This window comes from Calonectris borealis, chromosome 6 (assembly GCF_964195595.1).
Source record: "Calonectris borealis chromosome 6, bCalBor7.hap1.2, whole genome shotgun sequence".
Taxonomy (NCBI): Eukaryota; Metazoa; Chordata; class Aves; order Procellariiformes; family Procellariidae; genus Calonectris; species Calonectris borealis.
Genome location: NC_134317.1, coordinates 8,310,944 through 8,334,218, shown reverse-complemented (window position 1 = coordinate 8,334,218; position 23,275 = coordinate 8,310,944). Strand labels below are relative to the sequence as shown.

The 23,275-nt window shown below is 37.3% G+C and overlaps 1 protein-coding gene across 2 annotated transcripts in view; it reads left to right on the top strand.

Annotated features, from left to right (window-relative positions):
- Window positions 1-23,275, top strand: part of MGAT5 (alpha-1,6-mannosylglycoprotein 6-beta-N-acetylglucosaminyltransferase) — a 127,362-nt gene that overhangs the window by 28,206 nt on the left and 75,881 nt on the right. For both annotated transcript variants that reach the window (XM_075152765.1, XM_075152766.1), the window contains exon 2: window positions 22,253-22,641. In XM_075152765.1, coding sequence (XP_075008866.1) covers window positions 22,404-22,641 — 238 coding nt within the window. In that variant the 5' untranslated portion in view covers window positions 22,253-22,403. The remainder of the gene's footprint in view (window positions 1-22,252; window positions 22,642-23,275) is intronic.

Here is a 23,275-nt window from a genome sequence, read left to right as displayed (position 1 = left end):
GAACAGATTAATTTTTCATGCCACAGAAATCAACTGTGCATATACATAATTCTTTGTAAGTAATCTGACAATAAATCTGCGTACCTTCAAAATAATGTTTTGCACTTCTGGGTAGCTTTCTGGTTTTGTTTTATATCCTTTGATAGAATGCACTGAAGTAGTTGAGGATAGCTTTCATATTAGTGAATTATGGGTAGCCAGTCTGCTAATTTCATAAACCAGAAGAGTAAGACTGGCCTACTGTGGTCACAGCATGTATTGGTTAGGAGCGCAACAGAAAGCACCCATGAGCTCTGACTCCTCATGCTAACCTTTAAGTCTGTGACTGCCGTATTTATGAGGACTGATGGTGGTAAGCGATAATAGTATTTTGCGATTACTTACCAAGAGTCTATTGCTAGCTAATACTGTGAGCGCACAGACTAGAATTCATATCTGAACAGTGTGGGTAGCACTGTGTCCTCTCGAAGTAATCGTGAGCTCTTGCAACTTCTTCAAAGTGAAAATAGCCTCCTTGACCTAACATGCAAGTAGTCAAGCCATCTCTTCACTTCTAATTCTCTGGCATCTCTAAAGAAAGCTAATCTTGGTACAGTTGCTCTGGAGGCTCACTGCATCCAACCCTCAGAAGAAGGTTGGATGCATCCAACCTCTCTCCCTGTCAGAGAACTCACCAGGAAAATCATAGAATCACTTAGGTTGGAAAAGACCCTTAAGACCATCGAGTCTAACCATTAACCTAGCATTGCCAAGTCCACCACTAAACCATGTCCCTAAGCACCACATCTACACGGCTTTTAAATACCTCCAGGGATGGTTACTCAACCACTTCCCTGGGCAGCCTGTTCCAGTGCTTTTTAACCCATTCACCTGCTTCTACTGTTAACTAAATCTGCTTCAGTTTGCAAAAGGTAAAACGTTTTTTAAAGTTTGTGTTCTAATCTTTTTCTTCTTACCTTGACTGCAACCTGTGCGAGATCCCTTGGGGCTGTCATTGTCACTGTGTGGCATCAGCTGTGCAATGCTAATGAGTTTCAAGAAAATGCAACAGCAGGCTCTGCAGTCTCTGCCTGGTGCAGCCCCTGCAGGATCTTTATCAGTCTTGTCCTGTTTTCAAGAAGGCCGCGTTTCTCAATAATGTTAACTGTAGAAATAGCAATAAATTCTCTGGCAGGGGCAGCTTACTAGCATTTTGGTGAAGTAGTCGTGGCTACATTTTATTGAATTTATTAAGAGTCTGCAGGACTTGAGAAAGTTCTAACACTGTTATAACTTCAGGTTTGAGTGACCGACCCAGACAAACTTTTACTGAATAACTGGTGACAGAAATTTGCAGTGTTCCTAAAGTATGCTGTCCCATCTGTCCGTGGGTTAAATGAGTCCTGTCCTAAAAGGTCAGTCTGTCCTGCCTATGAGCCACATTTTTATTCCATCTGTTAATATGAATGTTCTGAAGATGATGCCAATAAAGCATTTACTAAATATATACACTTTTTATGGGAATAGATAGTCCTTGAACTGATCAAGTTTTCTTGAATACCAAAATTAAACAGCTTTTGACCACTCTCTCAAAAGACAAGTGATGGAAAATTACTTCCCTTGACTTTCATCACATACATATTTCCTTTCTCCTCAGATTCTTCTTCATTAATTTGGGATGTTAGTCTGTATTAGAACTATTTTTGCATTCATTTGTATTCATATATATATACCAAATATATATTATGAATGTATTTATATTCATAACATATAAAAATATAAAATATATGACTATAAAAACATCCTAAATTCAGATAGAAAACTGATACAATATGAAAAGCAGGGCAGTAAACTATGATTTCTTGTTACAAGGATAATTGGGAATATGTAAAGCTTAAAATGTGGGTCCCCTCGAATTTTCAATGTTTAAGCAAATCACAAGAAATAGTTGAAAAGATAACTTTCAGTAACAGTTCTCAAATCTCAAGAAAAGTTTTCTTATTCTTATGAATTCTTGAGTCACAGCTGTGATTTAAATTGACTTTCCAAATGTAGCAAGTATAATATACCAAATCCTAAAGAAATTTTCATATTTTTAAAAATATTTTTCCCCTTTAGCACATTAAGAAGGATGGGTAAAAAGAAAAGAAAAAGCTAGTGCTGAAAAATTCAGACCTCACTCCTACTCTTTTATAAATTGCTGTTAGTATTCCTGTCTCCATGTGTAAGCCCGAGGTCCAGGCTTGTGGTTTAAACTATAAACAGAGATGAGATACTTTTATACAAGGATAAATGTGCACAGATGGAGATAATCAGAAGTGACTTAAATGTGTAGGCTTTTTTAGAGGTGCCAAAAGCCCACAATACCAAGTTGATGTTGATGAGGACTACAGGTGCGAAGTATGCTCAGACATATCCTTAGAGTCTGATTTGTAGAAGGTGTTAAGGCACCTACAGGAGTACTCAGGAGTGTCTCATTAAGTGCAGTGGGAGTTGTGTATTTGGGCCTGTTCATAAATCTCTTAGATGCCTCTTTGCATCTTTATTGAGATTTCTTTAAAATTCTTAATTTTTGCTGTGCTGTTGACAGTTGCCATAATTAAAGGGAGTTTTTTTAGGGCTTGCCTTACGGTTCTTAGTTAATTGTAATAATTATAAGAAATCCTAATGTTGTGGGCTAAAGCATAGAAACAACAAAAACTTTCAAGGACGGTATTTTGCATAACATGAAGGATTTCTGTCGGATTCTTTAACCTATTTGATACATTAAAAATCAGGAAAAGGACCTTTGTGCTTTAATAGTTCTTAATCATAAATGAAAAAAGAACCCTTTTTCAAAAAAAAAAAACCTTCTGTAGTTACACCTCTGAGACATCTATTCTTTGAAACTTAGAAGAAAAATATTTTAGAATCTGTTAACAAATTCTGAGCATTTTTTTATTGACAGTCATCTGGCATGACTGACAAAAACCCCCTTATTTTTCTTTGTGTGTTACTTCCATTTAAGGCACACTTCTGTAGTAAAAGAAAATGTTGGTGTTGGCAGAGAGTCAGAATTTGTTCTCGTTCCTTAATAGTCATAGTGATTAAATGTGGATAGTAACGTAGCTTTTTTATTTAAAAAAAAACCTGTAAATGAGTTCTTTTTTTTTTTTTTACAATGACATATTCTTGCATATAATTCCTATATTGCACAGTAAGCCTCCATTAAGCTAATAAATCAAACTTCATGTTCTTGAAACCATTTTCATCTCCATTCCCAGTCCTTCCTAGCCACAGTATCGGCCTCTCCTTCCAAATTCTGAATGTGAGGACATTTTAGGAAAAAAAAAAAGCCTGAGTTTTGACGTACTTTCTGTGAGGTATGGCCATTTTCATCCTGTCATTTAACATAATTGTTTTAACAGGCAAACACCTCTCCCCCCTTTCTAATCTCAACTTAGTGTAACATGATTTTTCTCTGGCTTTCATAAGAGTGGCATTGCTGTGCTGACAGCTCTCTTAAGTTCTGTGTTTTCCTGTACATACTAGTTTGACTGTGTTCTCCTTACCCTTCCTTCCACTCCTGTTCTCCCCACTGAAACATAATCTTCTGGTCTTTACTTTCAGAGTCTCCCCATCCTATTCAGCAATGAGGGCTTGCTTCCTGCCTCCACCTAGGCCATGTGCTGCCCACATTAGACTTTCCTATCAGATAGAGGAAAGAAACATCTTTTTGCTTTCTCCCTTGTTCCTCCCTAACACAGGTAGGAATTCTCCCTTTAGTGTCGGCAAAACTACTTCACTGTTCTCCTCAGATCTCTTACGAAAACTCTACTTTGCTGTAATGTCTACAGGAAAAAAAGGAAATGAGACTCCCAGTCTCGTCAGCAGTACTTCCTACAGTTTGTTTCTTTGTGTTTCCAGTCCATCCATTCATTCTTATCATCTGTTTTTGCATGGCTTGGCTGCTGGGCACAAGACATATCTTTGTCCTTGGTACTGTCGTATGACAAGCCAAAGTCTCTTAATCCATATGTAGGATTTACCGTAATGCAAATACTAGTCTGGAGGGGTAGGTCTAACTCTAAAAATCCTGTGTGTACAATACGACATTTTCACTTGTCTACTCCAGTGAAATTCAACCATTTGGCTAAGAGATAGCAATTGTGGTAATTTCTTTTTCTTTTTTTCTTTTGTTGTTCTACAGGCTATACTGTATTCTACGGTTTGATACATTTAGGTACCTAGAATTTAACTTTCCAGACAGAAAAATACATATAAGAATTGCAACTTGACTTATGAAAAATATGGTCAGGGTTGTGGGATTTTTGTGACTCACAGGAATCACATTTTATGTGTGTATCTTTTTTTGCATATATGCATTATTTGAGTTTTGTGCTGTGTCCTTTCATCTTGTATGTTAACTCAAAACCTCTTAAGTATTCAGCCTTTCACAATATTTTTAGATGAGCTAGTTTCTCCCTCCTTCTGCTTTAATTGGAAGCTTAGGTCATGATGGAAATGAATGGATTATCTGTTTCACTGGAATTTGTAACCAGCCTTATCTTCTTACAGATTTTATTATTCCTTTACTTTCTTTTAATTCTATTTTTGTTGGAAGTGGTACATAAGATTATGCGATCTGTTGAAACCTAGGGGTTGCTGCTTTTCTTCCTTGCCTCAATTCACCCTTTTTTGTTTTGGGTTTGGTTTTGTTTTGTTTTAGCCAGTCCCATTTAATTGCTTTTCTTGAAAAATTACACAACAGGTATTTAATTTAATATTCTTTCCAAACCTGATCTGCTGAAACTTTCTTGCCATATTAAAATTAAAAAAAAGTCAGTGGAGGAGGAAGAATAGGAAATGTTAGTGAATACATTTTTATTTAAAATAAATTGAATACAGTGGATGACTTTTTTTTTTTTGCAGTTATGCAACGCTAAGTTTAAAAATGAATTCTTGTTAAGGTTCTTGAATAAAAATTGTGGGATGTCTTGGTGCCTTTCTCTTTTTGAAAGGGAAAAACTGCTCTTGTTCTTTGAAAACGGGTTTCTCGGAGTTGGCTGTAGTGTGGAGAGGTTTTTTGTTAGTGGTTTTGCTGACGCTTCTCTAAGGCTTGCTGGTTTGCATTTTTAATCTCCCTGATGTTTATTTGCTTGCAGTGTTTGCGATGTCACTTTCAGTTTTGCTCATGAAACTTTTTAGATATTTATCCTTCACCCACTGCTAATGTTAGATCTTTGTTATTCTTGGTTCCTACTTTGTCCTTCAAGCTCCTCCTCCCTTCTCCCTATCCCCTAAAAAGACTGAAAAATCAACTAAAGTGGGGAAAAATGCCAGTCTACCAGGTTATCTTTTCATTATCATGCAGTCTTAAAGGTGGTTTTCTTCTGTATTTTTGTAAAGCACATTTTACAAAAAGTCCTGTATGTTTTTTCAAAATCTCTATATAGACACGTGCAAATTGCTTGTTGCGTGTTGTGCATGTTTGTCAAAAATACACTTAATGCTTTTCTCCCTGCTAAACTTACTATTCTAAAGTGATGAAAATGTTCCTGTTTGATTGTTGAGGGTTGCCTTAGAGATGGCTGGCCTTCAATGGAGAATGAAAAGTTTTTACATCTAGTACATTATAATACTCAAAAGCTAAATAATGAGAATTACTATTATTCTTTTTAGAGACTGGTACTATATCAGATTTTGTCCTTTGTTTTGAGAGAAAGTGTAAAAATTTTAAGTAATAATTCTCCCTATCCCCTCAAAAGACTAAAATGTCAACTGGAGTGGGGAAAAATACCTATGTATTTTTTCATTATCATGCAGAGGAAAAAAAAAAGCTTTTGAAAAGTGAGTTTTCATCTTGTTTTAATTGGAAAATATCAAGGAACTAGGCCATAATATGATGGAGGCACAGTGTATTTAGTAGTATAAAATAATTTAAGGGGTACTATATACAAACTGGTACTTAGAGGAAATTGGTAGGAGGAGACTTCAAGGCATCGGGGACAAATGTTTCTACCAATGCTGTTTGTAATGTTTGCCTTTAATGCTTTACCCATCCCTTTTGTGGCACCTCACTGCTGTGGGAAGGGGTGTGTGTGGGGAAGATGGTCCAGCGCTGGAGGGTTTCCTCCTTGTGGACCAGCAGGGAAGAGATGAGAGAGCATGGGGATGTGATAGGAAAATTCAGATGGTATGTGCTGGTCAGTGGTGGCACTGTGTTACTTTGAAAGTTCATGAATGAAATGAAGGAAGAACACCCTGCCCCACTCTCACCATAAAGCCTTCTATCTGAGGGGGATTTTCTGTGTTTCCTCCCTGGCCGTGGAACCTGAGTGGAGTTGCAAGGGGGTTTTTGTGAACTATTTTGTTCTTTTGCAGTTTAAATCTAACATGTGCGGTCTTCCTCCTGGTACTGGGAAATAGAAGCCAATTAAACTTGCCAGTCCAGATTTTCTGCTGTACTGCACGCTGCGGGAGGCTAATAATGGATATTTTGGATTTTGATGTTACCTAGACTGAGAACTAGGTACAAAACCATTTATTTGGGTACACATGCAGTCAGTTGCTCTGCTACTAACTGGGGCAACTATTGCGAGTTAAACTCCACCTGTATTAGAGCCTAACAAGCCATACCTTCTTAATGTCAGTGACCTCTGGTCTGCAGTCATAAATCACAACGAGCTACTGCAGTCAGTGCATTGAGTACTGCACAGGTTGCAAGCCAGCTGAAAACATTGACTCTGTCTGGCAGAAAAAGCCTTTGTCTAAGGACACAGATATGTTTGGCTAGTATCTTTTTTCTTGGTCAAGCTGATAGAAGATTTCTCTGGTTTATAGTCCTCTATTTCGGTTTATTGATGAAGATAATGGCATGACAAGATGGGTTTTGCTTCTCAGTGCTTAGCACTGACTCCTTTGCAAGCCAAAGCGGCTTCATGAGTAGCAGACTTGACGAATTAGAACCTCGTGCTGTCAGCCAAACTCACAAAACTTGTTGCATCTATAAAACAAGTATTTGGTGGGTTGTTCTTTTGTTGGATTTGGAGTTTGAAGTTTAGATGGTATATAAGCAAAGGAGAAGAGGGAACGGATGAGATATTTAAATGCTTGATAAAGAAGTCTGAAGAGTCTGATATGCACCAAAATCATTCTGTTCTCTAGCAGTATGTGCTTCTTGGTTTGTGCTTACATAAAAATGCAGAAAGGATGTTATGCAAGTAAGTGTTTCTTTGCTTGACACTCACTACGCAGCCACCTGTTAAAAAAGAACGGTATGGATGATTCCCAGTACAAGATATGAAAGCTTTGCTACTTGTGATGAACTATGTTTACTAACCTTCAGAAAGCAGATTTAGCAAAGTAGAATTTGAAAGCCTGATAAAGTGAATGCATACAAACTTTGAAAGTAGTACATAGGCTGGAAGATGGTGTTGTGCTGGTAACAGAAATGGAGTAGACAGCTGACTCGTTCTGTAGAAAACTTCATTTACTCTATACTTACCAAATTACAACTGTGGACAAGGGTGGGTTTAAAAACATGTTCTTTTTTGGCTGTCTTCAGATTTAACAGGATCAAAAAAACCCTCTTGATACTGTTGTGCAATATTTAATGTGAGAACGCTTGACTAGTAGCCTAAATTCAGTGTCAATAAACGTAATTAATTATGCATTGTCAGACCACTGAGGGGAATTTATTCTCTAAATAAACATGGAGAAACTAATGGAAATTGCCAAAGTCTATAAAGGATGGTTAGTTCTGTCTCTTCTGTTGCCTGTGGTTAGCTATGTGGGTGTACAGTGTTTCTGAGTATCTCTGCCTACGTGACTCAGAGTGTAAAATGTGTTGAAGAGGATGGCTGCTTTGGAACATTTGAAAGTATTACTCACAGTTTTGAAAAACGTAAGTTTAAAGGAACTCTGAATTGACCACGTGGAAGGAGGTAATATTCACGAATTTAAGTAATTAATGTGACCCTAGACTTTTGAGTTCCTGAGCTGTAAATGCTTAACACGCAATTTATACCAAATATTTTCATAATCCTGCATGTAAATCTTGAATACATTCTTGCAGTGTCTGTGGCTTTATTTCCTATTGTTGTCTCCAGCATCCTCTTACTACCTGTGCAGTAACCTTAATGTAGACCCATCATAATGTCTTATGCAAAGATAATGTTACTTTTTGTCCCTGATGACTACTGAGAGCTGTAGAAATCATTATACTTCTGAATGTATATATGTGTAGTGGAACAGATCTTATTCACACACTAAGGGCCAGATCCTTATGATGTAAATCAATGCAAATGTTTGGAAGATAAATTGCATAGAGATCTGACCCTATGAGAATTTCATTTTTTTGTAAAGTTGATATATTGGTAAGACTAATGTAATATTGAGGAATAGTAATTATGAAGGAGTTTCCCGTTGTCTTGGATAATTTATTTAAGGAAGGTCTTGAAACAGGACATTCTAATCACTGTAGCTTTCTCATAAACGAAAAACTCTATTCCTCACTCGAGCTGAAACCTTTATCAGCTTAAATATATCAGGAAAAACCGATAACACTTTTGACAAGCGAACTGTTTCCTCTATTCATAGTTGCAGTCCTATTTGTATATGGAAACTTATTAGTTATGCATTGCCAGTTGCACTTGTAATCTCCTTTGTGTCTGTTGGCATATCATTCATAATGTTGATTTAGTATTATTTAATGTTCTTTGATCTGTTTCCTTGGTCTTGCATGACCCAGCGTGTTCAGCCATTCAGTTTGTTTAGCCCTTGTCTATCAGGCTGCTCTTTCTAGTACCTTTTCATCTTTTTAACATACGTTTTGTTTACTCTCTCTCTTGCATTGAAATGTTTTGTTACCTCATCTCCTCACTCAGGGCATTTGTTTTTCTTCTTCCTGCTTTGCCTTTCAGTTTCTTAACCAGCTTAATACTTAGTCTTTCTTTCAGTGATTTCTCCCCCTTCCCCACAGATTTTCAAGCTGGTTTTCTCCCTTCTTACTAACTACTGTTTTCTCTACAACTTTTTTCCTCATATCTGCTATTCTGCAATTGCATTGATTACTGCATCAATGAAATGCTGACGACATTTGCAAATTCTTGTTCATAATTAAAAGGAAGACCTGAGCTTTGTTTTCCTATTGATGATATTATTTGTCTGTAATCTGTTACACCTAAAATGTGTGAATACAAAATTTCTGCCTGTTTGATTTTTCTAGTCTTAATTTCCCAATGAAACAAGGTTCTTTCAGTCATCCAGTTTTGTCCCTCATAACTTCCAATTGCCATTGGAATTGCAGTCAAAGTGATGGTGAAGTTTCTGCAAGCTTTCTGTAAATTAGTAGCTGGCTTAGAAGGCCCCTGCTAGCACACTAAAGACAGACATGGAATCAGAAGAGATGGTGAAAAAATAAAATGCAGAAAACTAAATTGCTACTGTTCTTTGAAGTATTTGCATTTTGTTACAACGGCTATGTTGTCCGAAAAGCGGATTCGTGCCCGGCGTGCAAGTAACCAATTCCACATGCTCAGGAGAGATACTGTTTTATTCAGGCCTGGGTGCTCGGTGGACTTGCCACAAATCAAGCACACCTGGTCTAGTCACCTTTCTGTTTATATCCATGCTTCTCATACATATTTTAAATTTCTCTTTTACATATTCATTACATTTCCGAGAACTAATTATAATATTACATCATCTTAAACACATGCGCACTAAAGCCTTTAGGGTCTTCTTGAGGGTCTCGGGTGGTCTCTGCTGGTCGTTAGGGTAGTGAACTCTTCATGAACTTATTTCCTCTTTACCTTATAGGGTCGCAATTCGTCCCTGAGCCATGCTTGGACCACGTTTGTTTATAGTTTCCAAGGTTATTCTTCACTAGAGCCTAATGATGCTTCCAGGATACACAATTTAGACTAGTTACAATTCTACACACCTGCAAACACAACACCTGCTAGTTACCTAACTTCTAAGCAACAAGTCTTCATTGTTTAGAATTACAGAAGCGAACAGTAAAATTACAGAAGCAAGCAGTATGGAATAGTAGATACTGTACCTACTACATCATCTAGATGGCTGTAAAATGGATTGTACGTGGTCTGGGCAGCCTTAGCATGTTACCATGCTGCAGGAATTCAAGAAACCGTTTTTGATATGGTTACAGCTCATTCAAACATAAGCTGAACTCTGGTTTCAAGTGTGTTCTGTCTTAGTAAATCTGCAATTGTGTGCCAGCCTATAACCAAAATATATGTAAAGAAAGGGATGGGGTTTTTATATGCCTTTTTGGCCATTAATGTTACAAGTTGTGTATGTTATTTGAGAGAATAACTGCAGGTAATTGATTTATGAGTTTATTTCCTTGACAATTTCTGTGATGAGTATCTATGGTATGAATGAGTTTGGTAGTTCAGAGTAGTTTAACATGTTTTCAAACAGGTTTGAATGAGACATGCTTTTTTAAGTGAATTGATAACCATGCTAATAACACTTTGGTTTATATTGTGGGGTACTCTTGGAGATCACAAACTGAATTCCTTTTTAATGAAAATATTCCAGGAATGCAAGTAATGTCCTCAAACTGTTGATATTTGGTCGTTAAGACCAGACTAGCTACAATCCACAGCACTGTCCTCCTAGTACTGACACCCACCCCCTGAGCTGCAACGCCTATGGTGTGAATGTCAAGTCCTCAAAACCTATTGTTTTGTTTTGCAGATATGCTCCTGTTCTGCTGTGGTACTTGCTAACGTAAATAGAGATTTCAAGACCTAAGGTGTGATTTTATGTCTATTAAAGGCAGACTTCAGGCTTCATTTCTTGGTTTATTTAAGGGTAACTTTCTTGTGTAAATTCTAACTAGATCCTTTGAGAAGGAAGAGAAAATTCATGACCACTCAAGCATTTGATACTGTAAATAATTAAATTTGCCAAAATGTCAACATTTACATTTACTTTGGAACTGCACTGCAGGAGGAATAAAGGTTTGCTTTCAGCACTGCAAATGAAGCTACTTCTGCTACCAAACCTTGAATGAGAGTATTGACAATAGCCTCAACAAAACATGCTTTGGAAAGGAGGCCTTTCCAGTAATTTGGATGATTTATAAAAAGCATTGAGGTATTAAAGAAAGTTCATTACCCAAACCATTACTGCACTGTGGACCAGAACCAGCAGATGAAATAACTTTCTCAAGTAATAGTAGATTATAGCTATCTAGAGGACCTGAAAACTTGTGAGTGAGAGAGGCTAAAAAGAAGAACATTGTTGTTAATGATGGGGTATAAGCAATGAAGAGAGCTTATGGAGTTCTGCATCCGTCCTTTAGTGCTATGTTGTGCCGAACATCAGCTCAGAAACCTTTGTTGCTTGTTAGGTCTTTTTCATATTATTTCCTGGAACGTGGGGTTTTTTTGTGTGTCCTCCCGCTCTCCCTGCCTAGCAGTAGTCTAGAGAGAAACTACAAAGTGATATTACTGATTCACTTTCCTTATGCTGCCTATGCCGGCTGTTTTCTACACTTCACTTTTCCCCCCCCTTCCCCATTTAGCTTTGTAGCTCTATTCCTCAGAGTTTACCAGTACAAGTTGTTCTACAGCTGTCTAGGGATGGCGAAAGAGGGGAGGCTGTTTTCCGCCTACTCAAAATAGTTCATAAGTTGTGCCCTACATATACTTAGTACAGCTCATACATTTGCAAAGGAAGCTTGTATAGTTAATTAGATCTTGCAGATAACTGGAAAGCTGATGGCCTTCCAGCAGCATGGTGGTTATGATACAATAGGTGACAGTTTAGAATGTGGTTGTGCTTGGCCCGGTACTGACTCTCTTTTGATAATACTGTCATGGTTGTGGCCAAGTCATTTGATATTTGTTGTAGTTTATGGTAAAGCTTTAAAATTCATAGCAGCATTGTGAGAATCATGTGCAGAGAGATTTTATGTGAAGGCTTGTATTATTACTATTTGCTTATGGCTAGATGGATCAGAACTGCATAGGTATCGAAACTTTTGTCTAATGCTTCCTTTAACAGTTGCCCAGTGGCTCCCTTCCACTAAGGTAGCTGGTCCTGTGATTTTGGAGGAAAAGCATTACTTTCAATCCCTAATATTACTTTAAAGTTCTGTCTTGTGTGACTGTAGGTTTCTAACTGGGCTTTATTGGACATGTACAGAACTACATATATGTTCCTTTAAACATTTCGATAGTGGGAATGCTATGTGTGTGATAAGAGGTTGTTATAGTTTAACAAAAAAGTGAGCTGTGTAGCTTTGCTGCTGTTGCTCACCCAGTAACACTATAGTCACTCATCAGTTAGGATGGGATAGATTGTCTTTTTTAATATTATGCAAAGCTGATCTCTGTGTGACAAATTTTTGCTACTTACAAGGAGAAATAAGAAACATTAACAGCTTTCATTTCAATGAAAGTGCTCTTCTAATCTTTGTGATATCAGTTATTGATAAATACCAACGTTGATCAACAGGATCTATACAGGTGACACAGGAAATAAGTTAAAATATTTTGCTGTCCTGCTAAATTTCAATAGATATGAAGCAAATTGCAATTTCATCCTTTTCAATAATAAATAGAATATTTATCAATAATAAATAGAATAAATGCAGAAACTAGAGCAATGGAATAATCAGCAGCACTGTTGCTTCCAAACAGGTGACTGTGTTGAAATTTTAATTCCATTAAATTTTGTGCTTTGGAGATGCAGCTTGTATTTTCAGCCATTTGTCTAGCCACATAAGCTGGAATGTGTTCAAAATGCTTGCCAAGAACAAATCCATTGGAAGAAATGTTATACTTTGACCCAGGTTCAAGTTCTAAAGCAACAAGAAATAAATACTTCTGAAGACTAATTTAACGTTCAGCTTAGATAGTTGTTTTTTCTTTTCTCCGCATGATCTGATATACACTTGCTTAATAGCATACACATACTAATTTCCTATGTATTTATTTCTACTTTTCCTCTATTTTAACTTGGCTCTTCTATCTTTTTCCATTGGCATTTGTCCTTTACAGAAAGTTCGGATGTAGAATCCTATAGCGACAGTTTATTTAAACCCAATTTAATGAGAATTTCTTTTTGTTTTGATTACCCACCATCCCCAGCAAAGGATAAGAAATTCAAGAAAGTTAATTTTCTTACACAGATGTACTTATATTTTTGTCTTCTATTTTTGAAAAACTTTTGCAGTAAGATGTAGTGAGTATTTTGAACCTGAACATGTTTGGATCTGTCCTTAAATCTTGTACTTTATTTTCGGCTGTCTGTCTGGGGTCCAGCATAACTGCCAAAGACTACATTTGGTGTGTTGACCATCAAGTTGACAAGGGATGATAGTTGGGCATCCACATCGATGAGAGCTTTCTTGCTGAACACAAAGAACTTCTTGACTTTCCTCTGTGAGTTGGACACAGCTGCTGTTGAGAGTTACTTGTTTTTTCTCTTGGACAGACTGCAAGATGTGATGTAACAGGCTGATTTGTGGTTAATAGCAATGGGTGAGACTGGAGCCTGGAGTATCTGCCTGATGTAAGAAATGAGCTAATGGATCCAATTTCTATCTAATAAACTTACTTCTTCTGAGAGTGCTAAGTAATTTGCTTGCTTTGATTATAAGCTGAAGTTAATTTTATTATTCACTAAAAATAAATAAACTTTTCTGAATAAGTTCATAGCGGTACTTGTAACTCTTGCTACCACAGTTATACTGTGTCCTATAGAGATGAGAGGGAATTCCCAGAAACCAAGTTGCCCACACAGGATTGCTGTGTAAGAACCAAGGATGTTTTGCTCATAACTTTGGAGAACTTCCAGGTGATCTGAAAAGTATGAGACCATGCTTCTCAGCAGGTGCCATATTTATGCCTTTCAGCAGACAAAAGCCAAATGTAAAATTGAGAATGACATAAGAGGATGTCATATATTAGCCTCTGACTGAGGGTAGATGCGAGGAGGGGGATGAGAAAAAGGTATGTACTTGTATCCACACTAGAAATATGATAAAACATCTTGGCCATGAGTCCTACTTTCAAAATTCATTAAAATTAATGAAGTAACATAAAGGTTTGCTTGTTCAGTTACAGGGGACTCTTGAAGGCATGAAAGCATGACTCATGCATACTTTTTTTCACTGGTTTTAGAGATGATGTAGATCCTTTCTCTAAGACTTAGGATGACTGGGACTCTCTATCTCTCTAAGTTGCTTCCTTGCAGAATTACTAAAAAAACCCAACTATTTCCTAATCTCTTGATCAGCATGCTGACATCCCAAAATATTCTTTTTCAGTGAGAAAAGGCTATTTTGGGCATCTTGTTTTAATGCAGCAACAAGACGAAGGTTATTAATATACCCTGTACTTCACATGTAAATAGCCGTAAAAATGTACATTTCTCATGTTTTTTCAAGGTCAGGAATATTTCTGGTTTTCTGAAGTACAAGGAAGTCTATTCCTGGTCCTAAAATTAATTCAGTTTTTTGATCTCTAAGCAATGTTATTAAAAGAAGATCAGGATAGTTTGTGATTATGGCCTTACATGCATTGCCTGGAGTGTTTTTAATCGATAAACAGTATTTGAACCATAAGGATTTTTCCTTACGGATTTTTCTGTAATTCTTTTTTCCTTTATCTTTTGTGTAAACCTTCCTCCCTTTTTTACTCTTGCCTTCCTGAAATATCAGGCTAAGCAAACAACATGAAAGGAAGAACATCTGATGGTTTAATTTCTGTAGGACTAAACTACAGAAAATGATGTGCTTGGTAGAAAACTGGAAACATTTCAGAGTGCTCTGTGAAACCACAGACCCACATGGTGAAATAATGGTGGGGTTGCCACCCAAACTGTTTCTAAGTGGAGAAATTTATTTTTGAAAATGAAGGCAAGCTGCTTGCTCAAGATGAAAATTTACTTGTTTTTATGGCATCTTATCAAAGGCTGCTTTTCTGTCCTTCACCTTTCGTCTCACCACCTCCTGCCAGTTTCAACTACACGCACACAGACAAAAGCAAACATGCCCCCCAACCTAAAAAACCCCAAACCCAGAGTATTTATGCTCTTACTCTCCCTCAGTCCACCTGTCCTGCTTCTACTGTTGTGATCCAGTGTTGTTCTGCTTTTCTCACTTCATGGGATTGCATCCCAAATTGCCACTTCAGGAACAGTACGTGGTGCCATTTCAACTGCAGATGGGTGGTGAGAGAGAAGACATAGTGACATCTGTCAGCTAGAAGAAAAGAATGGGTTGTCAGAAGCATTGCTCAAAATAAAGTTGAGCGGCAGAAGGAAAAGCAAAACTAAGACTCCATAATTCAGCTAAGGAAATGGTTTTTTGCACTTATTTTATATACTAAGGAACTTGAATTATAAAATGTGCAGTTAGCAAAAGTGTATGTAAACACCTGTTACCAGATGAGTCTGGTATAGTTGCATGATTTTTCAGCTACCTCTTCTTCCTGAGGTGCTGGGAATGGAGACATGTAGGGAATGTGTACACCTTCAACCAGTGGGAAGCCTTGCCTAGACCTTGGATTTGCAGATGTGGGTTAATATTACCAGCTTTACTAGCACGTTTCTGCTCCTTCCAGAACATGCTATCATTAATCTTGTCTTTTATAGGACTGATCACAACTGAATGATGAAAGTCTATTTTAAGATGAACAAAAATGTTTTGAGGTGCCTTAAAATTTATGACTTGAACTATTGAAATAAATTAATTGTTTACTGTTTAGTTGTTGAAATCAGTGGAGTCTTCCAGACTTAGTTATAAACCAACTCTGATCTGATCATATTTTCCCTCTTTTCAGAGTAACCACCAGGTTGGTGTTTCGGGTTAACTTGTGATACTTAGTTTCTTCTGAAGTCTTGTAAAATGTTATATTGCTGAATTTATCTCTTGGGAGAAAAAATTAGCAGCTAATGTAAGTTCTTAGAGGGTTGCAAGGCTGTAGTTTTCTTCCTTTGTTGCTGTGACCTGGTCAGGCTAGGAGGGCAGGATACAGCCCTTTGCACCCTAAGCAGGCATGGAGTCAGCCTTTGACTGTCCCACTGTCTGCCCTCCGCTTTATGCGTTCGACGTGCTCAGTGACTAAACAGTAGCTAAACTGTTTCTGAACCCTCAGTGTAACAGCTGAGGGCCCTAAGTTTTGTTTAGATGTGTGGATGGCTTTATGTTAATAGAAAGCATTTCCTAAGTTTATTGGTTGTTTAATTGCCATGTCAGTACTGAAGTCAAAATGTACATGGTACGAAGATACTTGATATGGCATAAGCAGACATCGTGTTAAAATGCAAGTATTCTTATGAGAAATCAGGCTTCTTTTTTCTTCTCTGATCTAGTTTATCCTTTCTTATCTTCTACCAACACAGCGTATGACTGTTCTTTGATTTCAGTTGACTGTATTTAAGTAGTAAGCCGTAGCTTATCCCATTGTTAATGCTGTATTTTGAAAGAAGGAAAGGTAGATTCAGCCTCCGAAAGGACTGAAGAAAGCCAGCATCTTGCAATAAGTAAAATCATGGGGGCGGGGTGTCTTCAGCACAGATTGCACTATTTCAGAACACAGATTGGCCAACTGGGGTGGGACATCTGCTGAGATATTCCCGCAGGAATAAAGAACTGCAGTACCAGGAAATCCATTAATTTGCTTTCAGTTGGAGTATAGCGCACATCTGTTTAGGCAATGCAGCTGCAGTAGGAGACAGTGGTTAACATCAGCCTGGAATTCTAGTTTATGTATATGTTGAAGCATGTCTGGTTTACACTATTAAAACCTAGCAGTCCCAGTTGGACTCATTACTCCTAGAAAGGAGGTTTTAGAGGATTGCCTATCCCTTTTAAGATGCATTACATCAGCTTCTGCATGAAGCATGACTCCTGGCATCCCTTAGCCGAGAAGTGCTGGACTATGGCAGGTGTTTTCACTCACCACTGTGTTTTCTGGCTGTAGCTCTGGTGTATTGGCAGCCCACTGGATTGACGCTTGAATTATCGTTAGCTTTTAGGTTAACACACCCTTCATAAGAATAGAGGGAATTCACATCTTGATGTTTGTCTTCTGTTGGTCTGTAACAAGTTGTTCTACAGAATCAAACAGTTGCAAACAGAAGTGCAGCATGCCCTCTTCAGAAAACTATCTGGAAAATAAATCAGTATTTACATTAGGATCCTGATGTGTGGGTTTCTAAGAGCACCTCTTTGAACTGGTTGTGATATAATAACAAATTGTGTGGGATCGGGCATGGTGGCATGATGTTGCAACTGAATACAGGTTGTTTGTGTATGAATATATGTAAGAAGAGAATGAGAGATTGCTGTGACTGTAGGTTTAGAAGGCTGATAAAACAGTTTTAAACCATCTTTAAACTTTACAACAAAACTTCACTAGATTGGTATTCATTAACAATACACGTTGCTAATGGCTAGTTCTTACTCATTCCTAGTCATTACCACTGCATATTCAAAGCAATTAGTCTGTAACAATCTCATTTTAAATTAATTGTGAGCACACAGTACCACAGAGCTGGTGCCATGTATTTAGCACTGATAGCTATGGTCCTTGATGGTGAGATGTTCAAGGCTGTCACAGGTGGCCTTGCTTGTTGCTTAGTAGTTTTACTCCTCCTTTTCAGCTTTTGCTGCTATTGAAAGAAAAGCAGGGGTTTTTTTCCCAAATCTCAAGATTGCAGTTCATCAGTGACTAATAGTTGACAATCGCTGAGTTGCTTACAGTTCTGGGGCCTCTGCTTTCAACCTGTGCCCATATTTTCAAGGCCTTTGTTCTTATCTCATATCTAAGCTGTATACCATAACAAGAGGCACCTGGTACCTAGCTCTAGCTCACACAACAAGTTCTCCTAATAATTTCACAAGCATAAGAAGGCCAGAGCTTGGGCCTTGCACGTTTGGCATAGAAACGCAGTTGGCATAAGCCTGACGCCTGTTCCTAGCAGTGGCAATACTATTTTTACTGAGCCACTTGGTACAAAAATGCGTATACGTTGTTTACTAGTCATGCTGTATAAGTTTGCTTATATTTAAGTTCATAACAAGCTAATAATTAAATACTACTCAATCTGCTGCTACTTTTATAGGTGCAACAGCTTCTGCTTTGGCTATAGACAGTTAAGGTTTTATAACAATGGAGCTAGCGATGAACAGTGCATTCAACTGATGAACAGTCAAATCCTGACTATCCTCAGGATAGTGCTGTTCCAAGTTTACTCTGAGTAAGTACCATTTCTTATGAAGGTACAGACTGGACAGAGAACATCAAGCTTTGTATATGTACATACTTACAAACAGACTTTGCTTAATCTCTGGTGGATGATTAATTCTCCTTTTCAAAAAGTGAAGAGGAATACATGGATATGTGTCACCAGAATCTGTTCACATGAAGATTAACTGTTTGTACTCTATTTTAAGCATTTAAAAAAGAGTAAAGGCTTAAAATGCTGAGAAATGTGTGGATGATCCCTGATGTATGGATCATTTTAGTGTTGGGATACTTTCCTGATATGATTCTAAATAGCATGAGGGGCTTTTTGTTATGGTGACATAGGCATGGTAACGTTATCCTCCGTAACTAATGAATTGACCAGCTGTTGAGCAGGATTTTATTAAATATAGAACAGAAAAAATGTGGTTTTAATGAAGCTGTTTGAAATAGTGAAAGTACTAAGACTATTAAAATTCTTATGCCTATGTAAATGGGTGTAAGGTTAGCCCTTTTCCAAAGAAATACGCTAATCATTTTTGTTAAGGGCAGAGGCAGTTCTGTTTTAAATTGTGGTATGTTTATCACAAAGGGTGTAACTGGTCTGTTTAAAAAACAAAACAAAACACCAGTGTGTTGGTTCAGTTGTGGTGAGATTTTTGGCTGGTTAGAGTTGAATTTAAGGAAGAACATAACAAAGCTGTTCTTTATTAGAGGTTTTCTTGCCTTGTATATCTTTTTGCTTTCACCCTGTTTTTCACACTTGGTATTTAGTTTTGGTACATTAGCTACTCTCAGTAAATCAGGAGGAATTATCTTCCTAACAGTTTCACAAACAACTTCACAACTATGACATATCCAGTTTCCAGAGGGGCGCTGGAACTATTTCAAGAGTTGTCTTAGAGTGAAGCCACCTCTTTCCACAGCATTAAAAAAAAAAAAAAAAGTCTGTCATTCTTTAGAGGCATGTACAAATATGTGTTTCTATAATGGTCATTTGACTGGAATGTGTTAGGAGTAGAAACAATCTGGATAGAAATTCATTACTATAGTAATTTTTCCTTTTATATGGAAAATATACATATATAAAAATATATGTAAAAATATATATATTTCATGAATATATATATTTTTTCCTCTTTAGATATGACCCCCATTGTGCATTTTGGTGACTGGACTAGGAAAAGGCCTTACTAGTTAACAGGATCAGCTCCTTTGAGAACATTTATAAGGCAAGGGGGAGAATAAGGGAAATATTCTATCACCTTAACTTTGGGAATGGCTTGCTTGGTATGGGCAGAGAGACAACTAGTCAGCTGGCACTATCAAAGTCCATGAGTGATTACAGTAGACAAATTGTATTTATTGCTTCAGCTATTGCTCACTTCAGTTATTAATTTCCTGTCAAAACGGAAAAATACCACAGAGATGTTTCTGTGCTGCTGTCTTCATGCATTCCACATAACCTCTTGATATCTTCTGACCACTGACCATTTCAATACCCAATAATGAGTCATTATAGGTATGTGGTAATAACTAACCATGGAATAGTTGTGTTGCAGTCCTTGATATCTGTCAAATCTAGGATGAAACATATACCGAAGTCAGTGCCGGTGTGCATCCAGCCATGGAAGCAGTGGGAAGCACAGAGATTCTTCTCCTGTGCACTTTACAAACCTCCATGGCCACCAGCTGTGCTGTAAAGTTAATTAGTTAAGTACATGTTGTTGGGCATCAAGTTGCTAGCCACTGTAATTGCTTAAATGGCAGTAAAAATGGCTGGTATGGGGTTTTTGTGGGTTTTTTTTTTTTTTGCTTTTAGCACTTGAAATAATGGGGGCCATTCTTCCATCTATCAGTGAATTTTAGTCCTTTCTTATGGCAAAAGCTTAATATTTGCTGTCTACCTTCTTACAGTTTTTGAGTGGATTTAAGGCTTTTTTTCTATTGATAAACAGAATAGAAACGTTAACAGCTGTATTTAAGTGGATAATTCTCAAAGGTTAGACATACACTGTTTTTTGTAATCATCCTTGTTTCTGTTCTAGAATTTTCAAAAGAAGACTGAAATACTTGCATTTTTTATTGCTGTTTTTAGTGTTAATCATGTTCTGCGGGTATTTTTCCTAAACAACTAGTCATAAAAATATCATTAGCACTTGTCTGTTAAAACATGGTGGTGATAGGTTTACTTTCTTATTCAGTGTTTTCCACTTCACAAACAAGGGATAATTGGGGAAGAAATATTGACTGTAACAACCACAGATTTTATTGCAGTAGAGGACGCTGTCAATTCGTACTTGAAATTAAGTCACTGAGGGAATTAATCCTGAATATTTCAGATTTCTTTTTAAAGTTGTGATAATGTTTTAAACTATGGAATTTTCTATATTTTATCACACCAGATATTGCAAGAGAATAGTAAAACATTCAGTTTTTAATGAAATAACAATACTCTACTACTTAGTCAGCCCAAGAGTGTCCCAAGGCTATAGTTAAATAAACTGAAAGAAGTAAAACTTCCCTCTGCCATTTCTTGGAAAATTAACTTGAGTTTATGGAGAGCAGCATTAAACAGAGTCCTTCGTTTTCTCTGTTGAGACCATTCATTTTCTTTATTGAGATATTTTAAGTGTGGAAAAAGTCAACTTGAGGGCTTTATAATCTTTTTCACTGTACTTGCAATTCATTTTCCTGCACCACTCCTCCTTAAGCAAAGATGGCTGCAGATTGTTCTTTTAGCAACTTAAATGCATGGTACAGTCGCTGCCTTGTCTGCTTTTAGTTCACTATGTAATGCACATTCACTTCTACAGTCGATAATAATCAATAATGCTAAATGCACACACAAGGCATGTTGAAAGATAAGTGGTCCAAAGGTATTTCTGTCCCTCTGCAGAACTGCTGGTTCCACTGAAAGCAGAAGATCTAAAGGGAATTTTAACAATTAACAAACAGGGAGCACTGCTAGCAGGCATCTGTGTAATTATCCTATTAAAACAGAGTAACATCTGCATTAACTGTGCAAGTGCAGAATGGAAGGGAACATTATGTTCTCTAATCCTGTCTGGGAGCATTATGAAGTTAAAAGGATAACATTTTACCAAATCTGTGTTTTAACATGATAGGCTACACTTAATTACCTTTTAATTACCTTTCTTCTCGTTGGGTTTTATGCTAAGGACTCTTCCTCTATCCTTCATCACAGAGCATTTCTTGCCTTTGGATTGTTTATGCCAGGTTTTATCTTTGAGTTTACCATGAAAAGATGGTCCTGCTGTGTCTTGAAGGCCATTATTACAATTCTTTTTCCCTGATGTGTGAAAAGCTCTGAGAACATTAATTTTATATACAGAAGACATGTTGTAGCATTCAGAAGTATATGTTTTGAATTTAGTTGCAAAGAGCAAACTCATTGGACTATGTTTTATAAATAAGGAGTAACTATGCATGGCCGAGGCCACACAGGAGCAAGAGGAGATTATTCCAGCCTGCTGACTGCTTGCAGTGTAAGCCAGGAGAGTGTATTGGCTTAAATAATGTAGATTTCTTTTTTCCTCTTTACCCCTGAGGGAGTCTGATTTCCTGATCACCTATCTAGCCATATGCTGTAGCTCTTGCCAGGAACTCTGAGCAGTGTCACTGCCAGCTAAAATTACTTGTTTTCTGAGAACTGAATTATGTTGAGAATTGTCTTAAGTCGCTGGCAACATCACAAAGTTTTGTGTACACACACACAAAAAATATGTAAAAGCAGCCTTACCTTGAAATTCAGTTTAGAAACAGCTTGAAGCATTGAATTTGATCCAGATACTGAGAGGTGTTCTACATCTGCTCAGGTGCATCACTCCCTCTTTGTTCTCTTTCAAGTGCTTTTCTCAGCTTCTTTGTGCTCTGGCTAGTACAGTACAATGTTGATACATACAAATTAAACATTTACAAAGAAACCATATTGTCTACTCCTATTTTGTACCAGTTAGAGTGAAGACCTAGTACAGGTAGTAGAAACTTCTAATACGTTGTGGTAACTATGCTGCTTTTCTTTCCTCTTGCAACAGGATGGATCTGAAATACGGATATACGTTGACAAAGGAGTTGGAATAAGACTGAGTCCTGATCTGTGATATTTATATACCTGGACCATGAACTTGCTGTTTGGCTTCATGCTTTAGGAACCTTTGTAGTAACAGTGTGAAGCTGTTGGGAATCATGGCATTCTCTCCATGGAAGCTGTCTTCTCAGAAACTCGGCTTTTTTCTGGTGACTTTTGGTTTCATTTGGGGAATGATGCTTCTGCATTTTACTATTCAGCAGCAAACACAACACGAAAGCAGTTCAGTCCTGCGTGAGCAAATTTTGGATCTCAGCAAAAGATACATCAAAGCATTAGCTGAAGAAAATAAAAATGTGGTTGATGGGCCTTATGTTGGGACAGTGACAGCATACGGTAAGTGTGTGCTCTAGATTGCATTGTAATCTGATTAAGGTTTTTTCTAAGTTGTCCAAACATTTTACTTCATAATGCTGCTCAATTGACAGTACTTTGCACTGTGGATTTTCTGCACAGATGGAGAAAGCAGTCTTATCTTGTAAGTATGAAATGGGACAATTTTACATTTCCAGTCACTTGGAGATGAAGTTGTCTGCTAATTTTTACTACATCTGTCTCGTAGCTATATCTGGTATGCCTCAGGTTATTTGTTAGAACTTCATTTAACTTGAGAGTTTTTTCAGTTTGTGTGTCAGTGATCTAAGAAATTCCTGGTGGAAGAAGAACTTGCCTTACTGATAAAGTGGAGACCTGCTATGTTTATTTCTTCTTTCCCATTTTCATTTCTTTGTTCAGTCAATTTACTTAACATTTAAGTTTATGTATCTGGCATAAGCTTAAATTAAGCTTAAATATATCATATTTGCCTCAGGGTAGAGAACTCTGTGAGTTTCAGTGCTTTGTTCAGCAGTAAGTTTTAATGCTTACTCTTCCATTTTGTACAACATGAGAGTTAAGTTTGTGTGCATGTGTGAGAGAAAGCATGCAGAGAAGAACAAAGCATATTGCCAGAAGATATTATGAAAATAAA